The sequence below is a fragment of the Zonotrichia leucophrys genome, chromosome 4 (assembly GCF_028769735.1).
Source record: "Zonotrichia leucophrys gambelii isolate GWCS_2022_RI chromosome 4, RI_Zleu_2.0, whole genome shotgun sequence".
NCBI lineage: Eukaryota > Metazoa > Chordata > Aves > Passeriformes > Passerellidae > Zonotrichia > Zonotrichia leucophrys.
The window spans coordinates 54,315,746-54,336,991 of record NC_088173.1 but is presented as its reverse complement, the minus strand read 5'-3'; the positions used below and the strand labels follow the sequence as shown (position 1 = coordinate 54,336,991).

The 21,246-nt window shown below is 38.8% G+C and overlaps 1 protein-coding gene and 1 long non-coding RNA gene across 6 annotated transcripts in view; one reads left to right on the top strand and one right to left on the bottom strand.

The window, feature by feature from the left end:
• The window catches only part of JAKMIP1 (janus kinase and microtubule interacting protein 1), a 143,136-nt gene that overhangs the window by 10,567 nt on the left and 111,323 nt on the right, over nucleotides 1-21,246 (bottom strand). For 2 of the 5 annotated variants that reach the window (XM_064711764.1, XM_064711765.1), the window contains exons 16-20: nucleotides 19,148-19,201; nucleotides 18,113-18,178; nucleotides 15,671-15,739; nucleotides 12,439-12,516; nucleotides 10,671-10,874 (exon numbers count right to left, since the gene is read on the bottom strand). In XM_064711764.1, the coding sequence (XP_064567834.1) occupies nucleotides 10,671-10,874; nucleotides 12,439-12,516; nucleotides 15,671-15,739; nucleotides 18,113-18,178; nucleotides 19,148-19,201 (471 nt within the window). Of the gene's footprint in view, nucleotides 1-10,370; nucleotides 10,875-12,438; nucleotides 12,517-15,670; nucleotides 15,740-18,112; nucleotides 18,179-19,147; nucleotides 19,202-21,246 lie in introns of those variants that run through there. The other 3 variants (XM_064711762.1, XM_064711763.1, XM_064711766.1) reach the window with 2 other exon arrangements.
• LOC135447047 (uncharacterized) lies at nucleotides 5,208-12,686 on the top strand. Its single transcript, XR_010439986.1, has 3 exons — nucleotides 5,208-5,295; nucleotides 10,375-11,661; nucleotides 12,514-12,686. It is a non-coding gene; the product is annotated as an uncharacterized LOC135447047 (long non-coding RNA).

Genomic DNA, 21,246 nt, shown 5'->3' with positions numbered 1-21,246 from the left:
TTATTTAGTTGCAATTTGAACAGACTTTTAAGTTGCATTATAAAACTTTTCTTCATAGTCATCACACATGCAGCACATGTACCAAAGCGGGAGGCACAGATCAACAGCCTAAAAATGCTAACAGTTAGGTAAAGGAGAGCACACCCAGAAGGGTCAGACAGCTGAAGAACACATTTCCTTTTGAAGTCTGCAATGCCAAGACAGGCAAAGACTGCTCCTAATGGAGGCACTACATATGACATTGTTACTAACAGAGTCACAAAAGGGACATTCACCATCAGTCAACCACAGTATATAAATTATATGTTCACTGACTGCAGGTTTCTCCAGTTTAGTTCCTGGAGAGATCCCAAACACAAAGGACTGTCCAACTGCCCCAAAAGCAAGAAATTTGATGGTTTTTTCAGCAGTAGAATTAATGTCCAGAAGATTATACTCATAAATGCTCATTAACCCTCCATTTCCTTTCACCTCATGATGGAAACTTCATTTTTCTGGGAAACAGGATCCACGTCTTGAAATCCAATGACTCACTTAAGCAATTCTTTTTGGTAAACTTGGATGACAAGTACCTTCCAGTACTGTCAGGGAAATTAAGATAAGTCAGCTCTTGAGTAGCAGAGGACTGAGCCACCAAGATGGGACCTCCCAGCAGGTCTGACCTTCCTACAGAGCGGGAGTGTCTAAGTCTGACAGAAGCATTGCTTTGTAGGCAGTATGTACCTGAGCTGGCCTTGGTGGACCAATTCAGGTATCTCTGCACCTACAGCTCAATTTTCCTGATAGCTGGAAAATTTCCAGCACCCTTGTTGCACCCTTGTACAAGGGAGTAATGCCAATAACCAATCTGCATCCAAACTCAGCATGAGGCTAATAACCCCGGATGCAGATTGATTATTGGCATTACTCCCTTGTACAAGGATGAAACAAAAAGGATAAACCAGTATTTAAAACTGAACTGAAGACAAAGAGTCCAATGAAATCATATTAGTACACTTCCAGCAAAGAGCCAGCCAGCTACTGATTTCAAAAGGCAAATTTCTGTCATTTGTAGCATGCTTTGGTTCCTGCAGCTACACTGCAAGCCACATCTCTGGGAAGGCTGAGGAATCAAAGTTTAGGCAAAATGCAAGCAGCATGATGGTGTGCCTGGAAATATTACTCTACTTTCACTAATAGAGACATTTCAGTAACACAGGCTTAGAAGACTCAGCTTGTGCTTTAGCCAAAATGACAGTATTGCTCCATTTAAAAAGAAGAAGGTTAATGGCATTCCCACACAGAACAAATGAAGTATGAGTGCTCAGCATGTGTTTTAATAGCAATCCATCTACATTAAGTACCATTCCCATTAATACTGCTCCCCTTGTAAAGGAGCACTGAAATGAATGGAAATCCTTAGTCTGAGTTCAGTGAGCCCTAGACTGCAGCCTCAGAGCTATCATTCTTATACTGGAGGCAACATTTCAGCCCAGTAATGATTCCTCATAAATTTAGACATGGGAGGAACTTCAGCAATACAAAGAAAGAAAATTGATCTGAGCTGGTCAGAAGTGCCCCACTGCACTTAAATGCCAGGTCCAGATTTCCTCCCCTAAGCAGCCCCAATGTGTGCACTTCCTCATGTGATTAAACTTGTCTTTCAAGCTACCTCAAGTTCTGATGAGAAATGGACTGTGTCACTCTACAATTACATGGTGCCTTTCACAGATTCCATTTTTTTTTTACTTGATGTGCCAGCTGCCTTTTTAGTTACACAGACAGAATTTTTGCATTTTCTCTACATTGGGCAGTGTCGCAGGCTACATGAAGTGGACTTCTTCATCCAAGCCTTCTGTCCAGTTTACCCACAGGGCTAGTCAGACATTCACAGTCCTGAACCACTCCTTGGGTGGCTTCAAATACTCAAGAAGCTTTGGGAAATGGGGAAAAATCTATCTGGAAAAAAACTTTTGCGACAAATTTTGTCTTTCAGACAATGATCGCCACATCATCCTTCATTTAGGTGTCAAACTGTAGAACTGATGTTCTTGTTCCCTAAATAGGTAAGTAAAGAGCCCACCCATATGAATGTACTGTTTTTACAGACAGCAACACCAAGAAGATCAATTAATCTAGACTCAAAATATGCTCCTTGCCATGCTACTGCACTTGTGAAAATACAGAATGTACTAATCAGGGGGGTTAGAAATCACCTTAACAGTTCCTGTGACACACTCTTATTGGATTTACATTCACCAGCAAATCCAAGAAAACAATTTGATAATTTTAGCACAAAGCAGACAAAGAAGGATTTGCTAAGCTGCTTAGAGCCTGGCCCTGAAATGTTGGAAAGGTTCAGGTTAATGTCCTTTCACAGGACAGGCTACATCTGACGTGAACCATGTTTTGAAACTCTGAAGCCATCTTATGATCAAGAAGGTATCTCATTCTACAGCAAAATTTAGCATGGGAAATATTTTATCAATCTGACAGAGGGAAGAATCAATATTGTTTCATTACATCTTTATTTTAAGAAGATTCTGCTCACTCTTAAGACACAGGTATGTAAGATCTTCAGCAGTGTGAATGGCATAACTATGTTTCATGTACAAATTTAAACAAAGATGAATATAAACTGACTTGCCTTTAGCTATTATTCAAATCACTAAAGTGATGGATAAACACATTCTTTTCTTGGGCTTTTTTGAAATCCAATGCATTTTAACAGCTGTTTAAAAGCATGTAGTGTTTTAACAATACAATTTGCATAGGCAATTGTCACATGCATTACTCAAGCTGTTGGATCTGCTGCTGGAAGGGGTGTGTATTCAGAAATCCAAATGTTCCCTTTAATCCCATGTTCCTAGAATGTGATTTTGCATAATGGTCATAAGGAAACAGAAATGCCACTGCAACAGCATTAGCTTAAGCATTATTGGTTTTGTTGACATCTTATTTTACTTCATGAATGAAAACTTAGTGTAAATTCCAGCCAGTTGCATATGATAATAATAGATCATTTTGGATGGACTATACCTCTCTGATTCTCAATCATTATTTTGTTGTTTGCATAGCAGGTAAAAATTTAATTCTTTTCTCTGTTCTGCAGTCTAATTATAATCCAATTAATAGTTACTGATGTAGGAAAATTGTTCTTTTCAGTCTTTATTATGCATCTGTAGTTTCTTTATTTGCCTTTCTGTGGAGAATGAACCTTTTAGCAGCTGCACTGATGCATTTTTCAGCATATGTATTCAGTCACATTTGTAGATGTAAGGCAGTGAATTTTATAAATGCATTCAGCCCCAAATAACTGTCTGTTATAATCTGATACAAATTACTATATGTATGTAGTATTTATTAGAAAACTTGATTCATCTTTTTTAACACTGAGTATCTTTGAATTTATGCAACAACATATTTTGATATCTAACAGAAGAATATCAACAGTCTTATTGCTTTTTCATTAAGGAAAAACAATAATTTAACTCATATTAGATTTATATTTACACAGAATGGCTATGCTAAGTCTATGTGAGCTCAGAAGACAAAACCCATTCCACATGTTAAAACTGACTCTGTGACAGCCCAGACACATTACGAGGCAGGAAAAAAAAAACAAAGAGAAGCATAATGAAATATTTATCATTACATTTAGATTCTTTTACATTCAGATATTTAAATAACAAATTCCTATGTAGGTGATTATAATGGTGTTTGTATGCATTGGGCATAAGAAAATACACTTATCCTTAGCTTCTGTAACAAACTTCACATACTTTCCCTTTTAGCTTTGCCTTTCCTCAGCTGTCACTGGCTTTTCCTAAGAATCAGGGTATTCAGGATATCAGATGAGAGGACTTCAGCATTCAAATTTCAGATAAGAGTTTTCTTGATACTAATATTATTGCAAGGCATACAGTTGTTGTTACTTGGAGTAGAACCTCAGTCAAACATTGTTTAGGACAAAGAGAGCAGACCTTTCAGATGTATTTTTTTAGGTATTACAGCAGTCCTGCTATCATCACTTATTCATACAAGTAGCATCACTAAAGCAATAAGCAAAGCAGACACAGTTGAAGACTATATAAAGAAAACATACACAGGGAAACACTGTAAGTTGAACATGTAGAAACTACTAAAATTAACCCTCATCTGCCATGCATGTCTGCTGTGGGAAATTACAGAAGTTTATTGTGATATTGTCATTATAGCAGCAATAATGTGCTGAAAGACTCCATGCTCACTCCTGCATGACAAATCAATACCACAGGTCAACCATGATTAGCCTAGTCATGATGTGCTTGATGAATATTGATGACAGTTATACAGCTGTGGTATATCAGATGCTTTTAACAGCGATTCATGAAGATAAAAATTGCATTATCAACAGTAATCTATTACATTTTTAACAACAAACTGAAGACCATTAATACTATGGAAAAAAAAAAAGAAAAATCAGTGGTTACCCCAGGTGTACCTCTTCACATTGTATGCAAACAGCTAGCACCTTAACATTCAAGATTCAAAATAAAATCATTAAACCAATAAATCTAGGTAGATTTGGAAGAAAAATAATCTGAGCCTCCCCATTTATTATTATAGCAAGGTTCATAGTAATAATTCACCTAATTTCTAAATTGTGTGGCACAGCTCTGAGTTTTTGACCAAGCCAGACTCGCTAGGACAAGGCAACATGGCAGAGGAGGGGTTGTCGTTAACTTGTCCTCTCTTTCACAAAGCATTGTGCCAGAGAGGACAGATTTAATACAACACCTCCTCATGCCTATCAATGCCTATATTTTTATATATCAATGAGGTACACTGAGCACAGCATCCTCTCTCCCTCCCCAAAAGTTTTTCCATCAAACATTAAACCTTAATAATATTCCTGGGGTGAGAATTAAACACCAGCCACACCCCTTCCCACACAAATATCTATTATAAATGGCTGAGCCTATATGTTCATATAGATATGGTGACATCCAGCCCTATGGATTTGTAAACTGCTCTCCCAGTATGGAAAAGTTGTCCATATAGAAGAGAGCAGGAAGAACTCACGGAGCAATGGCATTTGCCATAGCTTTGTTTGGCCTTTAAGCCAGAAGAGCTGTGCCCTCAGAAGAAACTGCTGGTCAGAAGAAGAAGTAAGGAACTTAGTGAAGAAAATTAGTTGTTGTTTCTCAATTTCAAGTGATATTTTGACATTTTAGGATGAAAAAGGACATTGGTGCCTCTGACTTTTCCTTGGTGTCCATAAGAAGCAGGCCCCACGCCAGCAGTGAATCCTTCTCTGTGGAGTGGCACTTGGAGGTCAGTACCTGCTCTGTCCTAAAGCTTTGCCTCCTTCCAGGAAAACATGCAAATAAAGTGCTCATTTCTGCTCTTCTTACTTTTGAATAATCCAATCTGGTCACGAGAGTAAATGCCCTAGTTTAATGAAAACATAGTTAAAATTTTTACAGCTATGTTGTAACTATTTAAAGCTGGAATTGGATGAGTTCAGCAGTTCATAGATATTTTATATTCAGGTCTAGAACTAATGTAATGATTTCTTTTACTCTGTAAAACTGAGCTTCACCCAAGAATATTCTAACTCAAGTTAAAAGAAAACACACTCAGCTTAGTACAGTACTACAGTACAATTTAGGGGGGGATAAATCACACTTTTTGATGACACAATAAACTAAACTATCTTTTATCTTTCTTTTTTTTCCCTAACAATTTTATACAAAGATAAGGCTGCTCTAGGAAATTATTGGACTACATTAATAAAATCTGTCTTTCAGATTTTGACTGGCAGCAGCCATTTTTGGAATTGTGTATCAATCTGCTGTCCTTCAAGGATTTTCTACCTTCTCTTTGGATTTAAAATAACTTCAGATGAAATCAGAATAAATTATTTTTCTATTATAAATTTTCTTCATGTTTGGATACTGCCAACAGGGCCATTTGAATAAATCTATCCTAATTTTAAACCTGCTTCTGCTGACTTTCCCCAGTTTCATACTCCAGAAGCAGCTACAGTAAAACCAACAAGAATATATTTTGGTTTTTAATTTGTTTGATTTATATAAAGCATAATTTGACATTTAAATAGTTACTAGTTTTAGAAGACAAGACGATTACAATATATTTTGAAGGTGAACTAAGCATAATGTTGTGTGGATTTTCTGTACTGGGATTTTTTGAGCTGCTGCTTTTTTGGGGGGGGGGTTCTGTTTTATGGGGTTTTTTTTACTTTGTTTAACTAGGAAGTTGATATCACTTCTTCAGAAACATGTTGTTCTGTTTAAAATGTCTTTTCTCTGAGATGGATTTTATAGCTACACAACACATTTTTCTCTCCCTCTAGAAATGATTCAAAGTATATGCATAAAAAAATTACTCTTCTCAACAGAACTTGCTAGTAATGACCTTCAGATTTTCAAAAAAAGCAGTAAAGTCATTCCACTGCACTGACTATAGCACAAATGTTACTTTTAAATGAAGTCCTGCTAAAAATAAACCAGACATTGATTTCCAAAAGGTTGTAAGAGCAGTGTAGCACAATGAGACTTTTCTGATGGCAACATCCGCACATGCCCTATTGCTGGAAGCAAATAGCACAAGCTGCTCATGACAGATTTTTAATTAACAAGTTTTACCTCCTTCAAATAGAGAGGATGATGTAAATCAGAGCACCCTCTCTGACTTAGAGGGAGTACTGCCAACATATTTCAGCTGAGGATCCATCCCCCAGACCTGCATGTTGCACTCTGGGTTTAATAAAAGTGTTGTGTGCCTTAGCAAGCAGATCTAATCACACAGCATGTCTAATTTGGCTCCACAGAGGCCTGCTTTCCTTAATGCACAATGGGTATACATGAATGGTTCCATTTATACACTAATGAACAGTAATCATGTGGGGCTGTACACACCCAAGAAGAACAGACCTACCAATGTAATACAGAGCCCAACTTCCTAAGATATATTTATTTCACTGTAACAAAGTCAATACCCAGTGGCCAAGAACTCAAGCTTTACATCTGGACAAAGAAAAACAAATAAAGCAACTCACACCTGGGCAGCCATTTACCCATTTCCTTATGCCCATCCCTGTTCCTCTCAGACAGTCATTCCCCAGGAAGGACATTTACCAGCTCTGTAAAGCCAGCACTTCACACACTAAATCCTCAAAGTCCCTGCATGAAGCAATTAATCTCTAAGGAAACCTTGCATACCAACCTATAGCTTTCACCACATGCTCTCCCATTTCTGCACCATGCATGTCTGGTCAAGGAGCATTTATAGGCAGAAGGAGGGAACTCTTTCTTCATCACCAGACCTCCTTGAACCCCCACTCTATGACACAGAAACTCTGACTCAGAGAAGACTGTTACCAGGCTGCCAGATAAGCAGAGTTGTTCTTTTGAAGCCCTTGTATCCGGCGGACCAGAAGGTAATGAAGGCAAAGTAACAGGCCGTCTGAAGTGATTGTAATTCAAAAATTTCATAGAATTTGGAGTCTTTAATACATTATTTCTGTTTCAGGGAAAGTTTGAGGGTGTTTGCAACAAAGAGACTCTGTATTAAGCCTTCCAGGTCCATCATTCTCTGTAACCTCCACTCCAGCAGAGGAAAAAGTGTTGCACATACTGAGGAGGCATGGCAGACTGTAAAATCTGGCCAGGTCTAGACAACTGTTTTGCCAGAACAAAGTGCAGTGGGTGTTTGCTGGTGTCACAGCACCAGCAAAACTCCCCCTGGATGTAAATACATGAGGAAAGGAGGGTACTTATCAGAGATGTATTTCTCTTAGTGCAGTTTCATCCATTCATTCGGATTCTCTCAGCACAAGTGGGGTTTCATTTGTGTAACACTCAGCTTCTGTCACTTGCTAGTGAGATGAAAGTAACCCATGAGAATTAGCCCTCCAATATCCCAGGCAAATTACCTAGCATCTTTGCCTTTGTTTTTCCTGTTTAATAGGGAATGTGTAGGGGGAGGGCATGTGTGTGTGGGTTAAAAATAGATGACTAAAATGCTTAGATGCTTATTAAGCAGTGGAATTCAGTTTAACATGTCCTGCAGGGCTGTAACATTAGCATGTCTAATGAGATGGGCACAACATGAAACTCTAATGACATCCTATAAAATGGGTCTGGAGACAGGTACATAAACATCCATGGCTAATGAAGCTGTGTTTATGCTGGCATTTTTGTTTTCTCATGCACTCACCATATTTAACCTTATGTTGTGAAGCAATCTGTGAATGCATGAACTGGACTAACAGAAGATGTGCTCCAAATGTGCATATAAAGTGCTCTAATTGACAGTAAGCAGGGTGTGGAACAAATTGGAAAAAAAATCTAAATTAAACCCCAGATATACATAAAATATGTATTTTGAGTCCTCTGGGACAACTGTTTCACTTTACAAATCTACTCTTATTTTTTCCTTTCTATTTGCCACTATTACATGAGCTCAACTTAAAGGCTCTGCCCAGGTCCCCAAAAACTACTCTCTAACAAGGGGCACAAAATATGTCAAACCACATTCATGGTGAAAACAAAAGACCAAACTATATCTAGTCTGATGTTAAAATCTGAAATTGTCAATTATTTAGGTTAAGAGGCATTACTCAACACCCAATATCATTCATACCCATTAAATATCACCAACAACAATATTTACCCTACTGAAAAGAAGTGTTATTGTTTTGAATAAAACATCAACAGTCTGGCTAGGAAATTGGACTGCCTAAGAGACTAACCATTCTCACTAATTTTCAGCTACACTAATAACATTAAACTAATATCTTCTGGCTCCATCTTTATTTACCACATTTAATATATTTACTCTTACTTTCTGACGCTTTTAGGGGCAGCAGGTGCCTACCCTCTCCAGCTTTCTGTGCACCATTTCTGATGACTAAAATTAGGTGACAACCCATTAAACAAGTTCATCTCCTGCTCTCAATGTTACACATTCCAAACAAACACAACAGAGTCAAGGAACAGAGAAAGGAAACTTTTTGGAACTCAGAGGTCAGGTCTAGCACTGCCGCCACGAGCACTTCCCACCACTATAGGATGACAGGAGATGATCACAACAGTGCTGGGTCACATTACACCACTTTCATCTATACTCATCTATAAGCCAACCAGAACAGAGAGAGGCTTGGACTAAACTGAAAGCAGTTCTTGCCCCAGCTCCTGAATCAGCACCTGAAATAGCAACATTGTTCTGGACACATCTGCACAGCAAATTTTGGCATTTGCAATATGTGATTTCAGACTTGCACAGAAAGTAGCCAAGCAGTCCATAAGATCTAGGACATCTGCCTACTACTTCCACAGTCTACTACAAAGGAGAGCCAAAATCCTTGGAAACAATTATTTCTGCTGTAGTAATTAATTAACACCCTGAGACATGCAGCTCCCTTCTTTCACTGAATATTTGCACAAAAACACTAACAATGCTACCAACACTAAATAATTACTGCACTTCTATAGGCCAGGACCTTGCCAAATTCAGGTTGTCAATAGTTGTGCTTCAGGAAGCAGTTTGGACAGACAAGGCTTCCTGAATGAATTTAAAGGAGTGAAAGCTTGTAAGTAGCCTCTTAAAAGACTTCCTGAGACTTCCTTTTTTATTTTATTTAAAAGAGTTCATAAATAGCTAAAATAAGTAAAAAGGGGAATCTCAGGACCTTTCTGTGTCGCTGCAACCCCGAGATTGTTAGAAGTCTCTTTTCCCAGCCCGGCGCTTGAAGAATGAGTCGGAGTTCTTCAGTTCTTGGTCTCAAGGTTGTTTATTGTGTCTTGTCTATAAAAATTTTCTCCTGCCCTGCCGAGGTCCGTCCAGCAGGACAGTTCCAGGCACTCTGCCTGCCCCCCACTTTATACTAAAAACTACGTATACAATGTTTACAATTACTTTCCAATACCTATCACCTATGTTAGACAGTGAGCTTCTAGTCTAAACCAATCTAAGTGCCACCATCACAGCAAAAGATGGAGGCCAAGAAGAAGAAGGAGAAAGGCTGCACACACCCAGTTTCTTCCATCTTGCTCCCTGAACCTCCATACCAAAAACCCTAAAATCTACTTTTCCACCCCATGATAACTTCACTAATATTCTACCTAAACTGTTGTGGCTTGCTGATCTTCATATAAGGTTGGTAATTTGCTCCACAGGTCATAATCAAAACCACAGGCATTTTGGGCTCTGTGGCAGGGCTTCTGAGCCCCCTGGCAGGGATCTTGGCCCTCCTGGACAGCCAGAGGGATGTTCTGGGTTCCCACAGGGGAAAAAATAAAAAAACTTGGATTCCTGTAACTGTTTCTGCTTTTACTCCTTTCATAGTGTTACACTAACAACCTTCCATTCTGACTTTTTCTACTTTAGGCCTCAAACCTGCAACAAGCTCCCATGGGAGTCCTGTGGAAGAGACTGTGTGGTTGCTCACACACGAAAGGTTGTGCAACAGCACCTTGTGGTGAGACAGTGCCTTGTTCTGAGTGTGCACCATGCCCAGCACACCCAGGTGCTGACACCACACCTTGGCACGGGAGCTGTACAGAGACCAGACTGAACACAACTCCACGAGGTGAGGGTGAAGCGATGCTGTCGTACGGGCAGTGGCGGCAACCACAGAGGTAACACCAACACCAAGGGGGAGGAGAGAGAACCATCGGGATTACCTGCTGGGCCTGCTGCAGCAGCTCCATCCTCTCGTGCAGGATCTGGCTGTCAAACTCCCGGCTCTGCCTCAGGATCTGCCGCCGCACCTTCTCCACCGCCGCGCGCAGATCCTCCCGCTGCGCCTCCGTCAGCGACTCGCTGGCCCGCCGGCCGGGATCCTGCTGCAGGGCATTATACAGCGTGGCCTCCAGCTCCTGGATTTTCTAGTGCAACCCAAAGCACACACAGACAGGCTGGCGTTTGAATCCAGCAGGCAAACGACCCACCAAGAGCTAGAGGAGGAGGCTAGCAAGGCAGGAGGGCAGGATGGACACAGACAGACAGACAGAAAGCAGCAAGCGTGAGCGGTGAGGAGCATTCCACACAGAGTGCACGCAGCCTCCTGGCACGGATGGACACCCGGGAGATGGGTCCTGCTCTAGCAAATCATTGATTCTTTCTTTTAAGAAAGATTCAGAAGATAGGTCTGCATTCAGTACCTGATAAAACTCCAAATCTTGCTGCTCAACATTACAAATTTAACTCAAACTAACAGATTTCCTTCAACTGCAGCTGAATTGTTAAGCCCTACTATAAAATAAAAAGACTCCAGGAAAAACTGTGAACAGAAATCTCGCTCTCCCTCTCTGTGGCCCTAGTGACCTGATAGCCACGGATATGTCACTGGCTTAGCTCCAAGCTGCCATAAGCAATGAAGGAAGGAACACTTGTATACACTAATCCCTCATCCATCTCTTGCTGTCTGCCAGATTCCTAACATGATTCTCATGCACTGACCAAAACTGCAGTACTTTGCAAAGCACACAACACAGGAGAACTTCAGATTCACATGGAGAATTGTACTCCCAAGAGGAAAGGAAGCAATCATGGCAGTGTTTCCTCGATTACTGGGGTTAGCATGATCCTATCAAAAACCAGCATCCAGACTAACAATATTTGGATCAAGAGCATCTGACCACATCCCTTTGGCCCTCAGAACACCTTTGTGAGGTAGGTAATTCCATCCATATTAGTGATGCATAAACAGCTGCACAGAGAGGTTAAATGGCTTGCCCAAGGTCACAGTGCTAGAAATAGTGCCTGCTTGCTTTATCTCTGTTATCTGCTCTGAGCACTAGACCTTGCTTCTTCTCTGAAAACATTTTCCACAGAAGAAATATTTACGATGTATAAATAGTGCTTCAGCCATTATATTTTTGATTTTTTGATTTCCCAAAGTCTCACTATTTGCAAAGTTGTGCGTGTAGTTTTACCAATTCCTGGATAATTCCCGATTGTTGTTTAGCCTGAGAAAAGGCAAGGTTGCAGCTTCCCTTTTGAAAATAAGGAAGGGTAAGGTTGGATAGGATCGCACAGGAAAGAATCGCAGAGGAAGAACAGGCATTCCTGATTTAGGATAGGTTAGCAGCAGTAATACTTACAAATGCTTCAGGAAAAGAAATAATGGAAAAGTTCTAAAGTAATTTCTGGTGTATTTTAGCAGCCGTGGTTTTTTTTCATACATAAACCAGCTTCCAGATGTACCAACAAGATGTTTGCATATCATAGAATAAAAAATGCAATGCAAAAATGTTACACTTGTAAGTACTATAATCCATTCCTAAACTTTTGTTTAAGAAATACTTGATTTCTAGTCTGGCAGGAAAAAATAGATATAAAGTAAAAAACATTCCTATTTATGATTAAAAGAAAAAAAAGAAACAAAAACAAACTGCATTTTATCATATCTGTTCAAACAAAAAAATTTAATGACTGTTCTTTTCCTACCATGTATGCCTGGTCCAGAGCTTGCTTCCTGTAGTCGAGTTCTTCCTCTAAATAACCCTTCTGTTTACTGAACAGGTCCTGAGCAATAATAAAAACAAGGGAGTGTTTGTTCTTTATCCTAATTCTTGAAGAATCATAAATGCCATCATATTTATGCAAGCTTTCCACTTGGAAGCAAAAGAAAACCCATAGCAAACGTTCATCCTAAGGATATTTGGAATATCAAATTTACGATATTAGCACTTCAAATCTGTGTATAATATTAACAAGCTGTACCTAGAAAGCATTGACCTCTACACCAGTGCACAAACCTGCCTGGACCTGACAGAAGTGCAGCAAAAGGTGAGTGGGGATGTACATGCATGTGGTCCAATAGCTTACACAGGAGGGAAAAGAGAAACACAAGAGAGGGCACTTTATGAAAATATCCCATGGAAATATTACCCTTAAGGAAATCATGGGGCAAGCCCTAATTGCTGTTGTCTGATGTGTTCTTCTAGGGAGGAAACCCGAGCATGCAGGGTTATCCACAGCTGGATTCCGCAGCACCATCCTGTGATGTGTTACTGAAGCTGAAGTAACAACTCAGTCCTCAGCTTGTACAGGCAGGAGGCCAAACTGAAACAGGGGAAGTGATGCCCAGAGAGGTTGAGTGAGTAGCTGAAGAGCTGAAGAAGTTTTCAACATACCTAAGATTTACAGGGATTGTTTACTTTTGTTCTTAAAAATCAAACTCCTCAACTTTCACAGCTTATATATTTATATATATTATATATATTATATATAAACCCCATAGACTGGGGTTTCAGTGAAACTCAGTATTCAAAAAATGTTTCAAGCAAGTTGTGGACATTGAAACGGTTGCCTGATTAGACAAGCCTTTAGAATGTTTTGATTCATAGAATCATAGAATGGTTTGGGTTGGAAGGGACCTCAAAGATCATCTTGATCCAACCCCCTGCCATGGGCAGGGACACCTTCCCCTAGACCAGGTTTGATGATGGCAAGTAGAATATCAAAGAGTTACTTAATTTTATTAGCTTTTCTTTCAAAGCAGGTTTTCGCACTCAAAAGAATTAGTAATAGAACAAAAAGCAGAAAAGCCCTTTGACTGAATGTAATATTTTCTATCATTCTTTTTTCTAATCAACAAACATTTGCATTTCCTCCACATATAGAATAAATGCCAAATTAAATACATAGGGGTCTTAAGATGACTAATTGCAGCTTTTACTAACAGTATTAAAAAATTCAATATTGTTGCTCTGGTTAGTTTTATTGGATATGGGATTGCCTCAAAGTCCCTTACTTGGCCAAATTTTGCTATCAGACATAAATGTGGACTTCTGACAACTTTTCTGTCAGTTTCCAGTGGTAACAGTAGCAACATACAGGACCAGTATTAGAGGATTCAGAGGAACAAGGTGCCATTTGTTCTCTGTATAAAAAGTATAATGTTTACTATTAATTTATTTTGTAAACTTGGAATTCTTTTTATTAACTATTAATTAATATTCAAGGCAAACCCAAAGTAATAGTCAGGGCTTGGTCTTGGGGCTGGAATTTGGTTAGGAACAAATGGGCATCTATTGCCATGATAGCCATTTTATAATTTTCTGCTCCAGCATATTCTAAAGATGCTCCTGGTCCTGAGAGGAAAGGCCTCCAACAAGTCCTGTAGCACATATTTTTCAGCCGTTATTGGGCATCTCCAGAACTCTGAGTTCAGAACTCTGGAGAATGTGATATGGTATTAGACACCACATTTATGCAACTGAATGCCACCTTGGTTACCCAGGTGACTCCTTTTCTGACATGGAAAAATTACAGCAACTGCAAGGCTGTTGTACAAGATGAAACACCACCCAGCACTGTCCTGGGAGTGCACAGCAAAGGACAGGCCTGCTCCTGACTTTCTTACAAGTGTCTGACACCACAGAGGTAGATTCACTTGTCTGAGACTATAAAATGGGTCAGAGCTACCACCAGAGCCCAGAATAGCAATGCAGCTGCCCTGATCATGTTACTGCTCAAAAGGGAAAGCAAAGGCTGCCCACAGAAAACCAGAGGGAAGGAAACAAGATTAGGACCTCAAACCCTTAACATGGGTTTCAAGGACAAATACACCAGTGCTCAGTCTTTCTAAAAGTATCATGTTAGAATATAATTTCTCCACCCATTGAGTCAATCACATTCTCAGACTGCTGTGCTAAACAAATAGATGCAAGGACTATCCATGGTAAGACTTGAAAACATCACAGATAATAAGGGGGAAGGTAATATATCAAGTTACAAACCCCCTATTTTTTCCATTTTTCTTTACAAAAGAATCTTGTATTTGTGGCCACTTTCCCATTCCCGAGCCTTTGTATTTTTCCATAACAAGACTTAAAAATAAAGACATACTAAATGTGGAAAGCTTCTTATCTGTGTTAAAGTACAATCAGTATGACAGGTTAAACTCAACAGAGAACACAGTCTGAGCACTTCTATTTTTGTTTGTGGTTCAAACACACACTTCTTCAGTGGCCCTGGGCAAATCACTTAACCTCCCTGTCTCATTGTCCCATTCTTTAGGATGAATGCAGTGCTGCTTATTTATCTACCTGTAAAAGGTGTGGTGAGGATTAATCAGTGTTTGGATTGCCATTTGAAGATGTGGAGCACAGCATGCATGGTAAACCAATAAAACCAAACACTCCTTCTAAAACTGTTCAACATATGGAAAAACAAGGTCAGTTTGTTCTTTAAGACAGAACTGCTTTTTGAGAAAACATTCTGTCTTTAGGCATGAAGGCCATGGGGCAAGAATGGTCACCTGGAGTAAGAGGTCTTGACAGCTTGTCCAGAAGCTGAGTACCAGAGAGCAAAGCAATACCCTTGCCAATTCTACTAGCATGACCCCAACATTAAAAACATGATACTGCTGCCTGACAAATTAATATACAAAGAAAGCACAGACACAATTTCACACTGGTTAATGTGCTCTCCAGTTATGCCTTTGTGCCCTAATTCATATATATTTTTGCTATTTTTGTTCTATATAGATTTGAAAATTCTCTCTCAACCCAAAGAATACAAGGAATAGATTGTTCTAGAAACCACTTGCCTATTTTACCATGAAGCCATCTCTGTCAAGCAGAGAAAGGCAGCAAACCTGCCTGGGATGAAATATATGCACAATCCCTTACATGAGTTTTAGCTAAATGAATTTTTAGCTATTGTTTCTTACCTTTTCATTCTCCAAGTCTAACATCTTCTGTGTCAGTGCAGCTTCTGTCCCCTCTATCTGTTTCAACCACTACAGCAGTGTGAGGAGAAAAAAAAAAAAAAAGAAAAGAAAATGAACAGAGATTTTGAAAAAGGTTTTACCAAACATTTTTCAAGTTTGTTGCCAGCACTTCCAGGCATATATTCCTCCCATGCTATCTGATCACTCTGGAGACACACATGAATAAACAGGTTTTGGAACACAGGCAGAATGAAGGACTGCAGAGACACACTAAAGACTCACAAGTGGAGGTTGCTTTCCTACAGAAAATAAAATGGGGTTTTCCCCTGTAAAGTTCAAGAAACAAAATAGATTTGGAGCAAGAATGCAAAATCAACCTGGTTGTTTCTTACTCAAATGCTTGTTGGCCTGATTTGTGAAACCATCATCTCACTTCAGGCCTCCAGTCCTTCATTTTTCCAGACGGCAATTAAAAAAAGACAATTCTTTTTTTAGGTGGAAAACTCAACACTTAATTCTGCACAGTTTGCTGCACTCTTTGTGGGAAAAGGCTGACTTGCAAAACATTGGTAGAGGGAAATGTAGAGGGAAAAATAAAACAGGCAGACATAAGGAAACTCTTGTCATTGCTACTATGAATCCCTTGCCATTATGGGAACATTCAAAACAATCAGAATGAAAAACAGCCATTGCATTCCAAAGGTAAAAATTACACATCATAATAGCTAAATGCATGGATACAAGGTTCTTGCTTAATTAATAACTGTCACCAGGATTATGTTAATATTTCCATTTAAGTTTATAGGAATGGATGGAAATGGTCAGTTCTGAATTATTTAATTTAATTCCCCTACTGGTCTTCAATAAGGAGCCATGATTAGCTTACAGAGAGCAGATTTGCCACTGATAATTCTTGCTTTCCTCAACTGCCTTGTTTACTAACACTGGACTACTCATATCTGCTTTAAGTCTTTTGGTAACCTTTGCACATCAACTCTTTTAATTTAGTGCTTTGCTGAATTCATTAGGCCTCAGTCTCAAAGGAATTAATAACATACTAGCTTTTTTTCCCCAAGATTTGCACAGAAAATTTCAAACATAAGTTTACAACTTATGAAATGTGAATTCATTATTTCATAATTTTGAACCTTCCACTATTTAAGAGACTGATGGAAGAATGAAAATTTGTTTTATCTGCTTAGCAGGTTAGCTTTCTACAGAAAAAAAAATTAACAGGAACACCATATTCCCCAGAGATTCTATTTTCACCATATTTGTTTTCTTCATTTCAAAGGTGACAAGCTGAAGATATTCCTAAGGAAAGCCTCACCATGGATGTTCAAGCATTCTGAACCTTTGAAATCAATGGAAATAGGAAATCCTGAGCATCTCTCACAGCTACCCTCAATCAAGTGAAGGGCTATTTGCAAAAATTAGAGGTCTAATTTTTTTTCAAGGTATGCAAATGATATGCAAAACGAAATGTTGATTCTGAACGTTCTATGCCTGTTACCCTTTCATAAACCATGGGGCACAGGAGACAAAAACAGTATTTTTGGGAGTCTATGTCTTAGCCCTTTATAGTGGGATTCTTCTCCTTTCATTTTTTGGGTATAAAGTGCTAAATTTCCTTTTCTTTTAATGCCACAGCACAGTGAAAAAACATAGGGATTTTAGCCCTTTCCCCATTTTTATTTTGCTTATAGCAATTACTCATTTAAATTAATGATCATTAAGTTACCTAATGTAGATTATTTACTTTAAGGTATTTAGATAAGTAGGTTATCAAAATTATATCAATTAAGGCAATTATTAAAATTGCTCAAATTTTAATTTAAAATATCTGATTCTGAATTTCAACAATACATCAGGAAAGATTTAATGGAAACATATTAAAAGGATGCACAGAGCTTCTTCAGAGAAATATGCAGTCTTTCTTAGTTCTAAATGTCACCCTTTTCATATACAGGTTATATTCCCTGGAAGAACTAGCCACACAGAAATGAGTGACCTGACTGTCTTGTGCAAACTACTTTTTCTCTATGTGCATTAATTTGCAGAGGAGAGGACCAATGACTACTCTGAGCTCTTTCCATCACCCACAGGAATGAGCCCAGAAGGGACCATGGGCACCTCACAGAGGGCACCTTACACCCAGAGCAATGAGGACACAGCACTGCTGGGAATGGATCTCTTCTGTTAAGTGGATTTTTAGTACTTTATGCTAAGGGAATATCTCCAAAACATGTTTTTATTTTTAAACTGGGTTTCTTTCCTAAGTTTGGCTTTACCTCAAGACAATCCCAATATTCATGTAAGGATGAACACATGCTCCAATCCAGATGACCTGAACAGAAAAGCCATGATTCCCTGGCAATGTTATGAGGTATCTTACAAGATATGGCCACTTTTTAGCAGAGAAAAATATTTACTGAATTCTACCTTTTCACAGAGGGAAAGCACAGTCCCAGCTTGGATTATTGCAACCTGCTCTTCATTTCTCAAATTCTAAAATACAAAAAGATACACTTTAAATTGAATTAAAAATTCATTCTTTAACATGAGCAGTAAGTTTTAACCATACTTCAAAAAGTAAATCAGTTATATCATTTAGAATTATAGACATGACCAAAAAAGATCCCATGACTGAAAGTATTGAAAATTAAACCAAGGGTGCTTAGTTCCACTCTATTTCAGCATACCAACCCCACAACACTTTTTCAACAGATCATTCAATGAAACAGATCATTCAATTAAAATTAAGTGCTTTCAGTCAGGGATTTTGCAATTTTTTGCCTGTTTTTGCCAGTTCACTGGACTAAGCCTTGCAGCAAGTGAATCTCACCTTCATGCACTTCAGACTTCCAATTAAAGAAAACAATGCAAAGAGTAAGTGCCATAGAAATCTCCACAGGACTTCCAACATAACATGCCAATCTTGAACTTAAAACTAGTATTAAAAAGACCTCAATCTGTTAAATCTAGCTATAAACTGGACTCAGCTCCCTGGATGTTTGTGCCCCAAATGTGTGACTAAGATTTCATACTGTACTTAGCAATAAAGAGGGAAAAGGGGAGACAGTTTTCCTTGCCTTTCTCCCAGAAAATCCACTCCTAGCAATGACAGCCTTCACAGCAGAAGGTGCTACTATAACTACTCAAGAGGGATAATTTGCAGCTTGGTCTGGCTTTGACTTCTGGTTTGCATCTTTTCACTTTGCCTATTACAGTGCCTATTTTCTGTACCATTTGGTAAAGACCAAATCCTACCTTGAAAAAATACTCTTTTCACTACCTTCAGTTTAACTAAAAAAATTCATGTAAAAGCTGTTCCTAACCATTCATATTCTTCATACAAACACAGGCATATAAAAATCACCCTGTGCATTGTCTTGGATGTTAGTATCTGCTCTGGTAAAAAAAATATTTAAATTAACCATGAAACTGGAAATGCATTTAAAAGTAAAAAAGTGTTACCCCATTATCTCCAAGAATATCTAGCTTCTTCATAAGTTCAGATATGTTCACGTCCTGAAAAAGATGTTTGACACTTATTTTTTATGAAGTAGGTGAGAAACAGTTTTTATATGCTACATTTTATATACCCCTTATTCTCTTCTGTGTGTGAAAAGACTTCAAATGTAAATAAGTGAAACATAATTTTGCATCACAATTACAAAAGTAATTACTGGTACTTTAAGACAAAAGCAAAAGTCACTCTCAATTATAATAAGCAACCTGGATGTCTGTGCATGAGGGCAGAATGTTCTTGTATCATTCACACTTCTCATCCTGCTAATGTATGTAGAGGAAAGATCAAAACTGAAAAACAGGTTTAAAAGATGTAAAGAGAAAGGGCTTAAAAGACTTTTTTTTTTGTTTGTTTGGAGTGGAGCATCAGCCACATCAAGCTACAGAAGTTACAAGGACAGAGAGCATGAACAAGTAATTATTAAGAAGGTTTGCTTGGTGATTTGCTTTTTATTTTCTTTGTTAAAGAAAACCATGAAGTTTCAAATCAGCCTTACAGTGGCAGAAGGGAATGTGCACAGTGGGCAGAACATCCTCCTCCAAACAGCTTATCAGTTCACAATCATCTTTCTGATTACAAAGCCACATTTCTCTGCCACTCAGCTCTCAGATAATGAGCTGAACAGCCCGTTCTTATTAAGGCTCAGCCGCTGAAATAAAGAAAACTACTCCTCTGATTCAAAAAAGAGAAGAATAAATTCATGGAATCACATAATCATTGAATATGCTGAGCTGGAAGGGATGCATTAGGATCACTGAGTCCAACTCCTGGCCCTACACATCATCATCCCCAGGAGTCACACCATGTGCGTGAGAGCATTGTCTAAACACTTCAACTCTGTCAGGCTGGAGCTGTGACCCCTTCCCTGGGGAGCTGTTCCAGTGCCCAACCACCCTCAGGGTAAAGAGCCTTTTCCTGGTAAAATCCACATTGATGTCTGTATTTCACACTGTGCCAGGATCCATTCCTAGGCCCCAAAACTCTATTTAAAGTTTATAAACTTGTTGAAAAGGGTCATGGAACTGCTCAACTAGAGTTAATCACATTCTCCTGAACTATCCCAAGTTTGTTCTGCAAGTTAACCCATCCAAGTTAACATGGACCAGGGATCGCTTCCACTGACAGGCTGGAATGTGTGCTTGCTATTTGAAGGCAGGAAGCCTTGAGAGCATGGGAATAGACCAGTCCATTTTAGTCCAAAATGCTTAATACACATACATAAAGCAAAAGAGCCTTGTCAAGTGCTGCCACCCTCAACTCTTACTCAGTACTTACTAAAAGGCCAGCACGCCACAGGGCCATGTGCAGTTTTCAGGTTTTTCTATCCTGAGGTCCCCTCCGTCTCTTCCAAAAAACTTCAGGGGTATTCCCGAATGTTACATGAGCTATTTAACTGTGCACATCATTAACTCTGGAATGGTGCAGATCCTAACACACTTGTGTTTGGGTGGATGTTAAAAACAAAACTATTGATTATGATCAGCATTGACAATGCCGAACAGAAACTTCTTTAGCCATTGAGTTGCACTAGTGCAAAGTGGAATTTACTTGCATCTATTGAGCCAGAAATAATCATCCTAATAATTTATTTCCATATGATGCATAAAGGAAGAATCAGAAACCAAATCAGATTTTGCATCATTCTGGAATCTACATTGACACTGATGGCTAATAATTTTTAAAAGCACTGAAAACAGATAAAAGGTTAACTATTACAGTCTGCCCATTTTAGGTCACTGCCCCATCTTCCAGGTAAGCAAACTGAAAGGCAGATTGAAAAGAATCCACCTGTTAAAGCATATCATAGATGACAATGGAAAAAAGGGAATTATGGATTCTGGTGCACTGCTACAGCCAGCATGCAGATTAGAACAACAGGTAAGCTAAAAGTGGATCTGGCTCTATTTGTAGGTGATATGCTAACTGATGATTCTTGGTGTGCTTTGGGAGATGAGAATCCAACCAAATCTATAGGTAAGAAGCAGATTTTAACTCTTTTCTTTCTGACTACTCAACTTCCTAAAAATATGCAGGGACAATTTCT